The sequence below is a fragment of the Lycorma delicatula genome, chromosome 2 (genome assembly GCF_047948215.1).
Source record: "Lycorma delicatula isolate Av1 chromosome 2, ASM4794821v1, whole genome shotgun sequence".
NCBI lineage: Eukaryota > Metazoa > Arthropoda > Insecta > Hemiptera > Fulgoridae > Lycorma > Lycorma delicatula.
Genome location: NC_134456.1, coordinates 185,400,597 through 185,420,554, shown reverse-complemented (window position 1 = coordinate 185,420,554; position 19,958 = coordinate 185,400,597). Strand labels below are relative to the sequence as shown.

General features: G+C 29.1%; 1 protein-coding gene across 2 annotated transcripts in view; it reads right to left on the bottom strand.

Moving 5' to 3' along the window:
- Window positions 1-17,914, bottom strand: part of Seipin (lipid droplet biogenesis associated protein seipin) — a 34,961-nt gene extending 17,047 nt beyond the window's left edge. The window contains exons 1-4 of one of the 2 annotated variants that reach the window (XM_075356847.1): window positions 17,463-17,914; window positions 7,543-7,688; window positions 7,222-7,424; window positions 5,433-5,652 (exon numbers count right to left, since the gene is read on the bottom strand). In XM_075356847.1, the coding sequence (XP_075212962.1) occupies window positions 5,433-5,652; window positions 7,222-7,424; window positions 7,543-7,688; window positions 17,463-17,677 (784 nt within the window). In that variant the 5' untranslated portion in view covers window positions 17,678-17,914. The remainder of the gene's footprint in view (window positions 1-5,432; window positions 5,653-7,221; window positions 7,425-7,542; window positions 7,689-17,462) is intronic. The other variant, XM_075356846.1, reaches the window with a different exon arrangement.
- Window positions 17,915-19,958: the final 2,044 nt, after the last annotated feature.

Genomic DNA, 19,958 nt, shown 5'->3' with positions numbered 1-19,958 from the left:
ATCCAGATGTGATGCTTTCCATAAAAGCCATTGGACCTACAGACTCATCCCACGAGTTGCACCATGGTATGGGAGGAGGTTCAGGGAACTGAGTCATTGGCTCACTCAATTTCTGACCGGCCACTGTGCATTTCAGGTGTTATCTGCATAAGAGGAGAAGGGCTGAGGATAAGGGGTGCTCATATTGTGGAGATATGGAAACCCCAGAGCACATGATCTTTGAGTTTTCTTGTTAGATGAACAGAAGACATGATTGTGAGGTGACACTGAGTCAGTTGAAGGTGGAGAAAATTATCCAAGATGCTGGAAAACAAACAACAGTTTTCAACTATAGCGAATTTCATTGCGAGAGTGATACAGGAAATAGACCAGGATGCGAGGAGACAGAACACCTAAAAAGTCCTTGCTAAGGTGAAGAACAGGACCAGAGAGCAAAGGGATGAAGAACAGCCCCCTGTGAAGCCATTGTTCGTCTACATAGTGTGCGACTGTGATGATGCATGGGGACTTTGGATCCCTCAAGCTTGAAGGCATCTCCTGGGGCTGAGTAATGCTTAATTATGGATCTGACCCCAGGAAGGGGAGTTGATGAGTTGTTAGTTTTAGTTGGTAGGGTGCCAGTACACATATGAACTTTAATTACATCTAGCAGAGCCTGTTGCGAGTCTGACACTAACCCCCCCTAAAGGCATATGTTAATTGTATTTGGTTACCTTAAAAAAAAAAAAAAAACAAAAAAAAAATACAAACGATAATATTGATAGTAATAATAAATGTAATCCTTATCAAGATGCATAGCCACCATCAAAACATTCAAACGAAGAACAGAGCTACATCAGTTCTAATGATGTACTACCACTACAGCAAACAAATTCTTTCAATCTCATCCAATTATGATTCATCATGGTAGGCAGAGGTCTAAAATTTGTGCATAAGTTAGTTATACCTGTTACTAATCTCTAATGATTAGACTTTATTATTTACATATTTTATTTGTTATTACAATTTCATTTAATTCATGTCTCACAATATGAGATTAATTTAAGAATGTATTTATTATTATTATATCATTCGACTTAACTATATTATTACTATAAAAGTTCATTACAATATCAAAAAATCATTTTATGATTTTTGGCAGGCAATATGTTCAGACTTATGTATCACTTCCTCCTCATTATTTATAAACATAGAAATTAACTGCCTTTTTCTTAATCATGTAAACTATATAAGTTGTTATAATTCAGTTGGCCTGTTAACAGCTGATATTTTATATATATAATATAACAATGTATTTAATTCTAATATATTCATTCCAAATTTACATCTCTTCTGCTAACATCTATATACAATAAATTACATATAATATTCAACAATGCATCATTTATAGAATCATTAAAGAACATGTTATATATATATATATATATATATATATATATATATATATATATATATATATATATTCAGATATTAAAGAATCATATATAATTACAAAGTAATAAATGTCTATATTTATTTACTAACTGAACCAGCAGTAATGCCAACCAAGGCAGATATTACTCGCTGATTCTAAAATACAAAATTGTTTCAGAAATAATTTTTTTTTAAGAACAAAACAATGATATTTACATTGTCATTTCACGAACAAAGATCTCAGTTATTAGTCACGACTAATAGGTGTCCTGCACTAGATATCCTGGATACTTCTGGATAACCACTCAACTCACTCATTCCTTTTAATTAAATACTAAGCCTGCAGCTAGAAACATTTCACAGGTGAAATAGAGTATCATGATGCAATTGAAGGTAGTTTTTATCACCACACGCTGACATTGAACAATTTCAACTTCTGCTTTAAAATTACCAAAGAATGTTCACAATCAGTGGCGGCACATAGCTAAAATTATTAAGGGTGCTGCCCCAAAAAAACTTTTGTGGGATAATAGAAGTGAAAAAAAAATATTGAGATTAAAATTTCTATGTACACAGAAACAAATACATAATTAGTTTTGATTTGACAATCAAAGACCCCTTGCTGTGACGTGCAAGTTCCACCATCTTTTTCATAAACTGGGGGATGGCTACTGAATTAATAACAGTTGTAATAATCAATCTATAACAATAACATTATATTGAAAAGAAGATAAGTCAATGGTTGTATATGTATACGATCAAATAATATCCACCTTGATTAGGGTAATTATTCTATTGTAATTACTGCTGGTTCAATTTATTACTTTGTAATTATGTGTAATACTTTAATATCTGAATGAATAATATAAAATTATATATATTGTACATAAATATATAATATGTTTTTTAATGATTCTTAAATGATGGATTGTTGAATATTATGTGTAATTTACTTTATATAGATGTTAACAGTATGAGATGTAAATTTGGAATGAAAATATTAGAATTAAATACATTGTAATATTATATATATAAAGTATCAGCTGTTAACAGGCCAACTGAATTATAACAACTTATATACTTTACATGATTACGAAAAAGACAGTTAATTTCTATGTTTATAAATAATGAGCAGGAAATGATACATAAGTCTGAACATACTACCTGCCAAAAATCATAAAATGATTTTTTGATATTGTAATGAACTGTTATAGTAATAATATAATTATAAATTAATGTATTATATAATGTAATTAATGAATAAATAATAATATTATAATGTTTACTTACAGAATTAGTCTGTAGGCCCCATCTGATAGTGAATGAACAACATAAATATGAAAACAATTTGTAATATAAATATACAAATTAGATTATGAATAATGATGCTATAATCATGAATACAATAACAATCATACTATATAGAAATAAATTAAATGATAATATAATAACAATAAATACATAAATAGTAAAATTAATCATATTGTGGGACACAAATTAAATGAAATGTAATAACAATAATGTATGTAAATAATAAACTCAATCATTAGAGATTGGTAACAGGTATAACTAACTTATGCACAGATCTCAGACCTCTGCCTGCCATGATCATAATTTGACGAGATTGAAATAATTTTTTTGCAGTAGTGTTAGTACATCATTAGAACTGATGTAGCTCTGTTCTTCATTTTAATGTTTTGATTGTAGCCTTGTGTCTTGATAAGGATTACATTTATTATTATTATCAATATTATTATCATTTGTATTTTTCTTGCTATTTTGATAATCGGGATTCTGTTGTTTTTGTGAATAAGGTAACGCATTTAAATTTATATTAACGTTAACATTCATTTTTGGTACATGCGATTTCCTTTATTGTGAATTGAAGGTTTTCGTTGGCATTCGTAGGTTTTTCATAAAGTCTAATCGTTGTTTATTAGGGGTTATAAAAGTGTCTTCCCTTTTCAGATACCGTATATGTTTATGCTTTGATTGAGGAATATTCTTGTGAGATAACTTACGTGATCTATTTTGATAAATAATGACAACTCGTGACAGATAGTTATGATTTTATCACTGATATTTCAATGATTTTGTTTATTCTTAGAATATTGTTTTTTCATATTGTAATATGTTTGATAGATACTTTAGATTGTGGTTTCTCAATAACAATATGTCTTTCGAAGTTCGACCTTTGTTGTCTCATCTGGATTTGTTGATGCCCAGAATAGCATGAATCATGTTTTTTTTTAACTTTATCGCCAACACAATACGTATGATTGAATTTACTAATTTTCCTATTGGACTGATTTTTAAACAATAACTCTGAAATTAAGAGTTATTGCTTTCTAATTTAGAATCATCAAATTTGTCTATATGGATGAATTATGTATTATGCTTCTTAGCACAAATCTTAAATCGATTTTTTGAATAACATTGATTAGTGGAATGTGGCCTTTATGCAGACAAATAGAACAATTATTATTTTCCAAAAAGGATTTCTGATTATCAATGGGCAAGTTTAAAAATTCCTTACTCTGGTATAAGTAATGATTTGAGTTACAGCACAAACATTGATTAAAGTTAAATTTAGCATAATAACTAACAGTATGTTGAAGTATGTTGTAACAGTATATTGTTTATTAGCCTTTAAATTAAAGCACTTTGTTAAATGTTTCGTTGTATTTTTATAACGTGTTCTTTGGTTTCGTATTCTGTATTTATTTGCTTGTTTGTTGAAATGAATGCATTAATATTTTCTAAAATTTGTCGTCATATATGTTGACAGGAAGTTGCATTGATTTGAGCGAATTGACATATGAGGAAATCTCATTAATATATTTATCATTATAAATTATCCACTGATTCCCTGTTTACAGAATCTGACCTTATGATAATTGTCATTATTTATTGGAAGATCTCTAATGATAGCTAAGCATCCTTCAAAAAATATAAATAATGTAATTTCTAGATATTAGATAAATCTCTGTTATATACTAAATCAATAAATATATTAAAATAATGCTGCCACTCTAACACATTACCTCTGAATACAAGTATATTAATAGGTTGTAATTGAGTTTGTTTAAATGATGTATTTGTACTAACTTCTTAATTAGATGATTTTCAACTAGTATTATTAATTAAATGTTGCAGTTTGGATTCTATAATATACAAGTCTTCTTAGATTAGTATACATTCCGAATCTAAAACACCTCATCATCAAATTTCAATCCAATTTCTGATTGAATAGTGTCGTATTTGCTTCGCAATTCAATAAGATCAATTTTTAAGGTGGGAATAACACCTAATGAGGTATCATAATTGTTAATAAATATCTGTGAATAAGTCGTATGAAGTTTGTTGTAAATGAAGATTCTTGAAATTGTAGATTATGGTGATGTAGAATACAACTGTAGATTTCAAATGATGATTCTTCATATAATATCCACAGTTGAATATTACTAAAAAATATATGATTTTTGAAATTTCCAATGATAAATGTGGCTAGAGGATCAACAGAAGGTAAGTATATGTTTACAAATAATATCCACCTTGGTTAGAGTAATTATTCTACTGCAATTACCGCTGGTTCAATTAGTTAATAAATATTAGACATTTATGATTACTTTGTAATTATATATGATACTTTATATATGTTATATATATATATATATATCACTCAAATATTAAATCTTATATATATATAATCTTGTACAATATGTATGCATATACATGAATATGTAATATGCTTTTAATGATTCCATAAATGATGCATTGTTGAATAGTATATGTAATTTGGAATAAATATTGGAATATTATAATAAAATACATTGTTATATTACTTATATAAAACTGAACTGTAACAACTTATATACTTTACATGACATTATTAAGAAGAAGGCAGATAAATTTCTATGTTTATAAATACTGAGGAGGAAATGATGTATAAGTCTGAACAATGGTTACCATTTCCTTCCGCAATTTAAAAAAAAAAGAAAAAAGGAATGTAAACCTACCATATTCATCTCTAGGGCCAAATATCTGCCACCAAGAAACAGATGCAATAAATACAATGAAAAAAAGATTTGAACAAATTCCAAGAGCAGCAGTCACTAATGGCCAGTGAAACATAAGATAACGCAACCCTTTCAGGTGGGCCTGGATAAAAATTGATGCTGAATAATACTCAATACGACGGGCTCGTAATTCAATGTAAACGTCAGTCACTGGATGATTCTGAAAGTAAGAATAATAACAACAACACACTATAAACAAGTTCTACGATACATAACTTCAATGCAATACTAAAAAATTGCTTAAATTTTGTCACTAAATTATTATTTTTTTAATGAAAACTAAAATCTGTTTATTTTTAAATTCTGTTCTACATTTTTTTAATTAATAAAATTGTAATATTTGTAACAAAAAGATTAGCATACATTGTGGTTTATAACAAACAGATGTAGATCTGTTCTGCATATGGATGTAATTTTACATATGAATAGAAAGATCCATACTGAGAAAATGTGCAGACAACAGAATTTCTACAAATACCTTCAGCAACTCCCAGTTTATTGCAAAATTTAAAATAAATCTTAAATAAAAAAAATCTTCTCTTTTTACCAAATATCTAGAAGTTGCTAGATAAGGTACAGAAACAACTAATTTAATTTTTTAAATAAACAAACTTCTTTAAGCATGCTATAAAGTGAAATGCTCATTCGTGTAAAGGCGAGCCAAATTTACCTGATTGCAGGAGTCACAATCTGTTGTTTAGGGAATAAGTCTAATTAAAATATTAAAACAGTGAATGTGATCTAGGGATTGAAAGATCTATGAAAGTAGCAATTAAAAAAAAAAATAAATAAATAATTGTAGTTGCTTTGTTTCAAATATATTTAGTTGGATATACTATTTTTACTTATAAAATTTTTTTTAACTTATTTTTTTATATATAAATTAAATATTTTCCTGATAACCTAATAAGGTTTCTTTTTTACTGTCAGTAATTTGAAATATTTGTAAATCTTGTATGCTGTTATCATCATCAAATATTTCATTAATGTCAGAACTGATTTTTTTTAATTTTATAAACATTATAGAGTTCTGAGAATCTCTCTCAATAATTTTTATGAAAAAGTAAATAATTTTTATGAAATAGATATCACTGTACCTTCATGTCACTGTAAAATGTTTGCTGAAGAAGGTCTATTATTATGGGCATCTTAAGTATATTTATTTTATCATAAATGTCTTTTTAATTTTATTACATATTTTTCATTTGGGTGTTTTTTTATCTTGACTATATTTTATACATAAAACATTGTATTTCAAGAAATGTTATAAATTGAAATTAGTTTTATATTACCACACAAAATTATTTCAATACATATAAATTACCAATCACAAATTTAAAGTAGATGCATTCTAATATCCTAAACCCTGCATTTACAATCAAATTTAATAATTTACATCAAATTAGAAAAAAATATGAGATTTGACATAAAATGAATATTTTTTCATTTAAAAATATACATTAAAATAAGCTAATATGCTTTTTAGAACTTGCCATATGACAATAAAATTCACAAAAAGACAATAAGAGAAGACATTAGGAAAAAAAAGCAGTAGTAAGGTGACAAGCGCCACAGCTTCTGTCCTTAAGCTTTTCAGCTAAGCCATAATAGATCCCAGTTCTTCAAATATTAATTAATCAAATAAATCTAGTTGTTCTGCCATACTGGAGTTTGACAGCAGAAGAATAACTATTTCATTAAAACATTCAAATCTGAACATTGTTTTTACCTGATCTTCTTCAAAATCAGAGTACAGCTCTAGTGTTAAGGTTTGTTTTTCTTCAGCATGTCCAAAGATAAACAATGGATACAATGTTAACGTAGTAAGCATTGTAAGTAATTCACTTCGATAATGTAACATAGCTGACCTACAAGCTTGAGAAACCATTAAACCATCCTTATCAGCAAGCTGAGCACAGACCATGAACATTCCTAAAAGTTAAATAACATATTTATTTATATAAAGTAGCATTACTTTTTTTAACAATTAAACTATTTATTTAATATAATAAAAGGCATATATGAAATTTTAACAAATTAATCCAGTTACCTAAATCTTTATTTGTCTGTGATTCTGGCATCTCTAGTTTTAAGAAAATCCTATACGTTTGCCCAATCATTAATAGCTGTTGAAACTTAGTGAGCTGAACATGAGCGGAAGGAAAACTGCACATGCCTACTCCTTCTTCACATGTCCTGAAAAATATATTATAAAATTCAAAACATTTAACACTCATATGTCATATAAAATAAAAATATGGTAAAAGTAATATATGAAAACAGTAAATTAACAAGGTTAAACAAAAATTATCAAAATCCTAATTTTGAAAAATACAATGTATGTATCTTCAGACTTATCTTGCCCAGCATCCCTAGGTGAGAAGTAATAAATGCAATTTGACATTTCAATTTGAGCATCTTGATGGTTTTGAAACACCTGTAACATTTCACATAAACACAATAATTAAATATCACAAGTCACAATTTCTAATGTAAGAATAATACGTCATGCAAAGTGAAAATAACATTTCAATGGGTGAAATAATATTAGTAAAACACATATTATAAATGTTAACAATTAGGAAAGATGTCTGCAATCCAACATCTAGCATATAACTGCTACAGCAAATGATATTAAAAATTCCCTTAGGTCTAGGTGATATAAACACAACTTGATTGAATTACTTTCATCCAACATTTTATTGAATAGCAGTGATTTCAATTTTATGATCTGTGCTAATGTTTGACAGTTTTTTTTTAAAATCAGGAGCAATATACTACTACATAATAAAAACATCAACTTGGAATAAATGTAACACAATTTAAAATCAATTCTGGACATTACCTACATAAAATGTAGAATCAACAGGTACTATAAGCAAAATACAGTACCATAAACTTGTTAAACTCAATTATCTTCATCTTCAATTCTCTTCAAAAACTTCAAGTTTTTTCTTTCTGTAACTCATCTCCTAATATCAATAATAATTCTCAAAGTAATGCCCATTGTGGGCCAATTTAAAAGTAAAAAACAGAAGACTAAAAAATGAGGCACATAAATGAAAATAACTAGTTTTGGAATTTTAAACCAGTAGAGAATGCATAATGCTGATGATATACAAGAAAAATTTACACCAATTAAGAAACAAATTTGACCTGCACTTTTTTAATAAAATATTGTACTAAAAAGTAACATAAGTATATATAAAATAGTAATTACAAAAAATACAATGAAAAGAATTATTTTCATGAAAAAACACATATTTTTTTAACTAAAAATAGGTATCTGTTGACTAGATTTAATATAAAAAGTGGTATTTGAATGAAGACGAAGGTAGAATACTGGAAATAATACCTTATAGACTTTATCTCTCAATATTTAAGAAGGTAGAAGGAAATGTAGATGGGTGAATAATTACCTAAGAAAGCTAAGGAGAAGTGGCTCGAGGAAAAATGCACAGTGATAGAAAATTTGGAAAAAGGAGGGAGATATGAGATAATGTATAAAGAAGAATCAGTAACAGTTTTTTAAAGAGAAATGGGGAAGAAACTGTACTGGATAGAGAAACTGTATTGGATAAAGGAAGGGGAAACACTTAATGAGGAGGAAATAAAAAGGAGGTAGGAAGAATACATGTGGATTTATATGTGTTAGGAGAAAAACAAAGAGAAATAGATTTGGGAATGGATGAAAATTTCATGAAGTCCATGAAGAACAAAAAGGGTACAGTATATTAAAAAGTGAAATAAACGAGGCAATTAAAATGATGAGAAATGGAAAAGCTTGAAGAGTTCAAAGCACTAGGAGAGACTAGTAATTGCTATTACTATGCAATTATCTATGCAATTGAATACTTGAAGAAGGAAAGTGATCAGAGGACTTCCAGTTTACAATAATGGTATCAATAGAAAAGAAAAGAAATTCAAAAACTGTGAAGTATGTAGAACGATTAGCCTAATATAGGATGCAGCTAAGGTACTATTAAAGGTTCTAAATAAAAGGATATACAATAAATTGGATGGCAGTATTGAGGAAGAACAGTATGGATTCAGAAGAGGTGTTGGAACAAGGTATGCTATAGGGCAGCTAAGAGTAATAGGTGAGAGACATGGAAAGGATGCAGACAAGGTATGTTCCATTTGTTGACCTAGAAAAGGCATGGCAGAGTTTGAAGGGATAAATTATTACTAATTTTGAAAAAGAAAAAAGTTGACTGGAAAAAAAGGCACCTAATAAAAGAGATGAACTATAACCAGGGAATAAAAGTTAGGGTAGAAGACGAAATGACAAGAAGAATAGAAATTGGAAGGGAAGTGAGGCAGGGATGCTGCATGTCACCAACACTGTTTAGTATATATCTGGGAGAAATAATTAAATAATGTCGAAATGGGAAAAGAGGAATAAAGTTTGGTGGAAGAAGAATAGAATGTACACATTTTGCTGATGACATGGTGGTACTGGTGGAGAGTTTGTGAAAGTCAGGATATGAGGATAAATAAGAAGATAAAATGTAAGGTATTAGGTGGAAAAGAAGGGAGGATTGAGATTAAGATAGGAAATGAAATTTCAGAGCAGGTGAAGAAATTTCAGTGCTATATAACCGATGACCTGACTTGCACAACAGAGATTAAAACAAAAATATCAGGCAGTAAGTACATGCTATTTAATAAGAAGGGAAGACTGCTATGTGCAAAGTTAAACTTAGCATTAAGGAAGAAATTAAGGAAATGTTTTATTTGGAGTGTGATGATCTATGTTGTTGAAAAATGGATGATGAGAAAGGCAGACAGAAAATGAATTGAGGCTTTTGAGATGTGGGTGTAGCACAGAATAATAAATGTCAGGTGGCAAGACCACGTAACAACTTAAGAAGTATTAAGGAGAATCAGAGAGAACAGGAAAATGCTAAATATGATTGAATGTAGGAAAAGGAACTAGCTAGGACATTATATGAGGTGTTTATTAATGGATGGAATAGAAGGTTTGACGAATGGAAGGAAAGGAAGAGGTTTCAAATATAGGATGGGATTATGGGAAAAATTCAGAAACAAAGAGGTTACCAAAGGGCAGAGCAACAGTTGTGACAGGACCTGTCCTAATAGCAGAACACTAGGAATGAATGAATACATGAAGAATATGTAGAAAGTAAATTTAAGATATTTTTAACACTTACACCAATACTTTATGAAACCTCTTTTTCTCTCAATAATTGAAATTCGCAGGGAAGTTAATTTACCAACTAATTAGTTTTATTAATTTTATTAATACACCTTAAATTATCTTACTATTTAGTTTTTTAAATTTTATTGTTAATATAATTTATTTCTTTAACTTTAAATATGTAATATTATTAAATTTAGTTCAGGTAAATTACTTAAACTTGACCAGTTCATAGAACAGTTGTCTTGCGACTCTTTCCAAAAATTATGTAATCTAGGAGGGTCTACTTGTACTACGCGACAGCCTACATTATATGAATAACCTGTGAAACTTCGATATCAGTCTACCTTGGTTTCCTCAAAAGTTTTCATTTTGAGAATAGAGAGACTATCAAAAAGCAAACCACCAAAAAAGTGGCTGCAGTCTTTCTTTAAACAGTATACAGAGGATAAGGCTAACAAATAGAGAAAAATTTCACAACTCCTGAAGTATTTACTTCATAACATAAAACCTAGTTTAAAAAAATATTTACCTACACAAAAAACAAATTACACTTTTATTCTTTATATAAACAAAGAACTAAGGGCAATCGTTTGAAAATCGGGGCAGACAAAAATGATACAACTCTTTTTACTTCATGATCTTTTTTTGTCAAACTGATATCTTACAAAAGTGTAAATGATCGAAAGATATAAAATACTTGTCATAATTTAGATGGGCTGAGGAAAATGCCGTAACAGACAAGTAGTTCTTGAATGCTTGATCAAAATGCTGAAAATCACAACATTTTTACAGAGGTCTTTAAAGGAATGGTCTTTTGAGAGCTGAAAATCTTATTTTTTACTAAAGTTGTGGAAAACTGTTCTAAGCTAATACTCAGTTTGGTCTGATCAATCACTATTGATTTACAATAAAAAAAATCTGATGTGGATACCATATGACTTCTTTGTACGCCTATTAAATTACATATCTTTTGCTGGACTTCATTTAAACTTATTTCATTTGAAAGTGAGATATGATCCTCCAATTCTTTAATATAGTGGACAGTTATACAATTGCTGAAATATTAGTTTTTATTAACATCAAATATTTATACAATTATTAATTCAACAATCATACATGAAATATTAGGATAGAGTAAAAGTCCCTTTAACATTAAGAGAAGATGATAAATATAAAGAGGAAGAAAACGTTAAGATCCAGGAAAGAATAAAAATATTAAGAGGATGATGAATATCAAAAGAAAGAAAATTAGAGAACATGTACACAAATTAAAATCAGAAGAATTATATCAAACTGAAGAGTGATTAAATAATTGGCAACAAAAAACAAATAAATGAAATGATGATCAACTCCGACTTAGGGAGAATATAGTCCAACAATATCATAGGAATAATGAACTAAACGTTAAGAATTTTTTGCAATTTATTAAAGATCAGGCATGTATGCCTCAATATACATGATGTTCTTGTGAGGATCTATTTTTCGGTCACTCTGTAGTTAACTTTAATGTAGATAAAATTAAACAGAAATTTAAGAATAATTAAATAAAATTAAACTGGTCAATCCAAAAATAATACAATTCTAAATTATAATTTTCAATTAATACTAATAATCAATATTTGGAATATGTAAAACAAATTGTTAGGGATGTAGGATGTAGGGGGTATACTGAAATGAAACGACTAGCACTAGATAGGGAATCTTCAAGAGCTGCATCAAACCAGTCAAATGACTGAAGACAAAAAAAAAGGAGACTGACGTGCCTTCCCCAACATAAATATTTCATTTATTAGAATTTAATTTGGCTATAACTCTGGAACCAATGAAAATAAGTACCACTTATGATATATCATTGAAAAGCTCTCAATGACAGCTTATTGCAGTTAAGAAAAAGTCCAAAATACAATTTTTTTTTGGGTTTTGGGCTTTTTTTGACACTTCAGTTCAGCTGATTGCAATCAAAAAGGGGAGGTGCACAACTAGATGTTACAACAGTTCTAAATCCAAAATTTCAACATCCTATGGCTAATTGTTTTTGAGTTATGCGAGATACATGTGTATGTACAGACATCACGCTGAAACTAGTCAAAATAGATTGAGGGATGGTCAAAATAGATATATCCAATGAAATCTGAAAACCAACATTTTTTGTGATCACAATACTTCCTTTACTTCGTACAAGGAAGTAAAAAAGGGCAAAGTAAAGGAAAATGTCAAATAAACCTGATATAAAAAAACTGTTGTTCTTATGTTTAAAAGAATCAGATAATTAATTAATTAACAGAAATTCAACATAGAAAAATAAATTATTGCTGTGAAAGAATTTTTTTAATAAAATAATGAAGAGATTTAGATAATGGATCTTAACCTGTAACCTTTTGATTTTTAATTAATCAAGACAATACAAAAACCTCTTTATCTCAATCGTTAAAAAATAACCAGATAACAAAGAACATATCAATCAATAAATAAGGAGAGTATATTAACTAATAACATCAAGTGTATTTTTTTAATGTTTAAATGTGTGTATTCAACTAAGTCTAGTTAATTATTTTAAATAAATTGAAATAATCAACCAATATTACTGATAGGTAATTGTTAAAAGCAGAAATACATATTACTACTACAAATAAAAACATTAAATAAACATTTTTTAAATACAATAAATATTCATATTTATTAAGAAGTAAATTATTTTAATTAAGCAATTAATGAATAAATACTTCTTTCAAGTAGAAACTGATCCATTAGTTCAAAACCAATAATTAAAATAAATGTAAGTATAACTTCATTTACTAACATGTTGCTGTAACAAATGTTTTTTATCTTAACCAAAAATAACCCTTTTTAAAAACCACTTAAAAAGTTTTGTTTTATTTCCTCATTTATATTTATTAGTTCATTATATACAATTCACATAATTTAATTTATTACAGCTTTGATTCCTTAAAGACAAAACAAGCTATTAATAACAATAATATACTTCACGAGTTAAATAATTTATAACTTTTCTTGTAACTATAGATGTCATACACTGTTCAAAAGCTACACTTATGTCGTCAAACAAATAAATTACTGATATTCATTGCTGTTAAAACTTTAATCTATGGCACATCTTAAAAAAGACTGGTCTGAGACCAGACGAGACCAACAAGATTGACCTTGCAGCTTGTAATAAGCCATGTACTACCAAAATATAAAGAAAAATACAGTACTGATTGGCGACCCACCAAATCAGATTTGTGATGAATATACTAAAATTATTAACAGTGTTGTTTCAGTCTTAATATAGTTTAAATTATATTATTATAAATTTTATGAGAACAACACTTAAAGTTTTCAACTGTTCATTTTATCTTCATGAAAGAATAATGTTTTGAAATAAACAGACATCAAACAAGGGGTGAACAACAAATGATTACTTAAAAATAATTTTTCTATGTATTACTATTACTGAATTAAGTCCTGGCATTTCAAAAATTCAGTTGTAAATTTTTAAATAATGCATTGACTGTGTCAGTCTTCACTGAATTTGATGCAGTGCTGTACAAGTTCCAGTTGTCCACCATTGATGTGAGATTTATAATGTTGGAACAGACTGATAGACCTTATACAAATGATTTGGTAGAAGCAAAAGTTGTTTTTTAACATTAGTATATTTATAATTGTTACCGAGGGCTATCTACAGTTCTGGCATGGAGCATTATTACACTTAAAATGTTCAAGTACCTGCATATCTACAGCCCAAACAACTTACAATAGGATATTTTTTATTTTTTACTATCCCTGGAGATGTGTATTATACCCAGGTACAGGTTATTTTATTCATTACAGGTATTATTTAAAATAATGCTTTACTGACTGCAATGATTTTGACAGAAAAAAGAAAGGTATTTATTTCATAAAATATTTTCATTTCAGTTTTTTCCAATATAGATTAATTGAGATTGATATTTCATAATTGTAATTCCACTATAATGTTCAGTAAAATCAATGTAACATTTTCTTAAATATTTCAATTGTAACCATAAAAAAACAAAAACAAAAAAGGGCAAAATAAAAAATTTCTTTTAATATTATTAATAAGAGATGTAAAATGAAAACACAATACAAAATGCAATATTAATATTAAGTGAAAAAAAAACAAAAAAACTGTAAAGCCACTAGTTATGTAATTATAATAAAGTTACATAATTTTTAGATATATTATTTTTTTATAGTTACTATACAACTATAATTTTACAGATCTCCATTTTTACATCAAATATATTAAAACACAATAACTCTTAATTATTTTGGCCAAGTGCATCCTTAAGTAATTTCTGAGTACAATTTGTGTACAAAAAGTAATATTCTAATAATTTTCATTATGTGTTATACAGAACTGACAAAATGTACCTGAAAGATGAATTCTATTATTAAATAAAACTATTAAAACTCTTTACTTTTTTCATTAATTCCATCAAATGGATGCAATAATGGCAGTCAGCAACACCTTTTTATAGATAGTGACATAACAACCAGTCAACCATTGATACTTTTAAATGGTCATTACGATTCCATAATTTAAGTGATTAGCACAGAAATATAAAATATGATTAATAATTTGTATTTAGGATATTTATAATATATTTTTATTTTACCGCAATAAAATCAATGTAAGTTTTTATGAATATTTTAGACATGACATTTGATGATATGAGCAACTGTGCAGTTATTATTTAGATAACAAGTTCCCACTGTAGAAGAAGAGTAAGTATGATTATAATTCTGATCTTTTCTGGAATACCAGCTATAATTTATTGTATTGTTACAAAACTGAGCAAGGCTGATGACTGTAGTACAGATGTTCATGGTTCTGTACATTTTTTTGCATCAACATAACAATTACGCCAAAAATTGTACTAAATGTACATAAAACATGAAACGCAACAGTAAATGTAAATAAAACAAAAAACGCATACTGACTCCTTGGAACCTATAGTTGACAGATATATTACAACACTTCATAATAAAAATAATTATTTATCAATATGGGGCAAAGATTTTATAAAATTGTCCACTCTTATTGCTATTTTTCCTTATCACTGTAATGCTGTTTATTTTTTCATTACCCAGCCAAATATATTTAATTTTAATAAATCTTAATAATAATATCCAATTTTTAATTCTCAGTCTGCATTTTGAACTGGTTCAATTTACAAGTACAGTAGGTACTCTTATACAGTAATACTGTATAAGTATTACTTTTTTGCTATTGGGTTCTGTGATTTGATTACCCAGATAAAAGATGTAATTTTTAATTTTTTATAAATAATAAAAAAAGTAAACTGATGATGACAATAATATAAAAGATAAAATCCTACACTATACATAATAAGTTAAAACAATAAATGAATAAGAAATTCACATTTTGTTTCATAAACTAATTTTACAGAGTACTAAGTTAGAGACAAAATGAACAGACTTCAAACAGAAGAATTTCTAACCTCTTACCATTAATCAAAACTATATTCTTATGTCTGGTTTATTAGACTGCTACTGATTAAATGACAAATAATTACATGTAACAATCTCTGTACTAATTAAACTTTAAATCCGTTATAACTTACATATTTAAAACCTCATATTTCCACTGTGACCCTCAGCTTCTTTAGTGTCTTTATATAATTACAATATAAAGTGGTTAAGTAAAATTATGAACTGATTTAATTATAAGCAATTAACTTAACATATTTTAAAGAAAATGGATTCTTCACAGGCTTCATCACATAAACAGAAGAAGAGTTCACAAACAAGTAAATAAATAGTACCCAATTAAGTAAGTCTTAACACCTGTTATTCAAATAATAAAAATTGTAATTAATTAATTTCTAATAGGAAAATAATTCCATCATGAACAGAATGCTTCATTAATTAAAAACCACTGAAATGTATTTTCATGTATAAAAAATAGGTTTATCCCCCACATATGGGAGTATAATTTGTAATTTATAAATTACATTGTTATAACAAATTAGTGTAGCATGACATTTCCTACTTGGCACGAATCAATTTTTGTTGCAAAACCATACACAAGACTTCATTAATGTTTGCATTTTTCAAAATATACAAATTTTAATTGAAATGAAGATTATATTTTGCAAAATTTACAATGCTCATCTTATAAACGTTAAATACAAATCATAAAAAACATTACATGTTACTAAATGAACATACGCATATCAATAACAGTTTATTTATTAATTTTTTCACACAACTACAGAAAAATGCCTAATTGTAACTGCCTTTCTCTCTTTTTTTGAAGATTTGTGAAAAATCAAAATCAACCATGATGTTTAATCCACAACCATCTAGCCGAACATGCTACCAGTATGCCATGTAAGTCTGTAGCTGATTAATGTAAAAGTTATACATAATAATTTATTTCTTTTTAATCTCCCAAACCCATTATATAAAAACAATGGAATTTTCAGTATACACATCAGTATGGAGTTGTTTGCAGAAGTAGCTATAAATAATGAGCCCAAATAAATTTACCAGTTTTATATACAATACTAAAAATATTGATCTCTTCGCCTGTATTAATTTTTTGTAATCAGTTAAGCAAATTATCCTTGAAAAATTTTAACATATGACGTATGTATCAAAATAAATTCATTCCATAATAAATTTTTCAGTGTAAATCCTGTAATATGAAAGAATTATATTTTTATTTTGTGAATTATAATATTTTAAACATTTCTGTAACTACACAACACAAAATACGAGCTGCTATATTAATAAATTAATCGTCTATAACTTACTTGAACTGTAGGTTAACTGGTCGCCTGTGTGAGACTGATGGCATGTAATAATAGTAGAAAACAATATATAAAAACACAGACATCCACAGCACAGTAGCCGATATCAAAGCTAACATTCCACCTTTAAAAAAATTATCCCAAATTATCTGAGCCCCATCGATCGTTTTTTGTTTACATCGTTCAATACGACGGGAAATAAAACGATAAAAAAACATGTTTGCAGTAGAATAATTATAATATTTAAGGTAATTAACAACACAATACTGAAGCTTTACCAAATAATAAACAAAATATTAACGTTAGCGGTTTTGAATTATTAATTGGTTGAGATTAAAGGAAAATGCAAACAACTTAATCATGAATATTGACACGAACTAACAATTTACATTCACGTCTTGGCGTGCAATTAACCTCTAACACCAGCTTCAAACCGTTTACACTAGTGAAGAAATAACATGGTTGATAGTTCAGTTGATAATCACTCATAAATGATTTATTGGAGAATGAACGACAAAGGAAAACTAGCAACAGACAAGCGACTTTTGTTACGGTGTTTACTCGGAGGTCTACTAGGACAGCAGATAATAAACAGCTTGTTGGGCATGTCACATATCGCGGATAGTATCAGCGAGTTGGCTTAGTTATTACTATACCAATGGATCTTTTCCGTAAAGGACAACTTTTTTTAAACTCTTGACATGATGGCACCCTGTGAACTGCCTCAACAATTAAACCAGTACAATCGCGCTTTTTGTTCTAAAACAATATTAGATAAGAATCTATTATCTTTTTTTATGTCATAATTCCTTTATTTTCAATGGTTCCAAGAAGGAACCATTAGTGAATAGAATAACAGTAAGCATCTGATGAGGGGTTTGCACTAACTCCCTCAATAAAACGTATAAACGTAACACAATAGTATATTTGTATAAATGTTCTTGCACAGATTAACTTCATAAAAAGTACAAAAGTCCGCAAAACTAACAAAAATATATCACTTCAGGCATACCGTCACTATACACCTCAATTAAGAATAGTTATGACAACATTCAACCACTCAGCTGTTCTGCTCACCTTACGTATGGCAGTGATAAGAAAGAATAAGTCGTTACCTATTCTTCACGAAAACGGGCCAGACTGGAACTGATATCGAACTTGGATTGATGAGGAGCTGATCGTACGTGTCCCATTGAAATGTTCTGATGACATCGTTTGCACACTATTTGTCCTCGGTCATGTGGGAAGGATCCTGGCAATCGACACCTGAAAAGAGATCTGTGGGAAGGGGAGGCACAGACTACCCAAGAGAGGCGATGGACTTCATTACTACAAAAAGGTGATTTAGACGGACGTTGCAATGCTACAGCATACCCGAGAACAAAACTCTCACAAGGCTGCACTCTGGTTAAGAAGACTACTAAAGGTCATCTGGAGTGAAACTTTAAAGGCTCTCTCAAGATCTTTCCCACTTGGATAGAGATGGGTATGTACAGATTATGGAAGCCGGGAGAAATTTTCAGTGACCAATACCATCATTCTCTCCATTGAAATCATCTGAGTCATGAATTAGGTGTGATGGGCAAACATCTCTATTTGCTGGGCATTTTAGACATTTCTCCCATATGACGCATGGAATGCTAATGAAGAGGAAATAATTGACTTCTTGGAAGTACCAATGCCTCTAAGCCCAACTTCCAATTAGCCCATTTTCAAAAATGGAGGTGCCGCAGGTAGTCAAGCAAGGGAAATGCTCAAGAAGGCTCCAGGCTTTGACTTGAATACACATAAAATGCTGATTATGTTCCCGTTCAAGGCAGTTAGGTACATAACACACATTTTCAATGGCATCCTTTTGACATTGTGCTTCTCATCGGAGTGGAAGGTGTCTCAAATTGTGATGATTTTAAACAAGGTAAACCTGATATGTCTTCCTACAAACCGATAAGCCTTTTACCGATTCTAACGAAATTGAGAAGCTGTTTCTTTGGAAACTGTGGCCAACCTTAGAGGGAGAAAATATTATTCCAGATCATCAATTTGGTTTCAGAAGTGGATATTCTACCGTTGAACAGACGCATAGGGCTGTGAATGTCATCACAAAGTATCTGGAAAAAAAGAGGTTTGCTCGGCCTCCTTCTTGGATGTTCAGCAAGCCTTTGACAAGGTCTGGCTGCATGGAGTGCTCCTTAAGCTAGAACACAATGTTTTTCAACCTTTTTATTTGGTCTTGCGGAATTACCTCGATGGGCGTTTTTCCTAGGTTTGGTGCAATCACGAGTTTGCTAGATTCTTTGATATTAGATCAGGAGTTCTTCATGGCTCTCTTTTGAGACTAGCCCTGTACTCAAAATGTTCACTGCAGACCTTCCGACTTCGGACTACGAAACCATCGCCTCAATTGCCGATGATACAGCAATCCTTGCTGCTATTGAAGACCCTTGTCTGGTCACTGAGAAGCTTCAAGAATAAGTTGGTGAGAATCTTTACAGAGGCGCC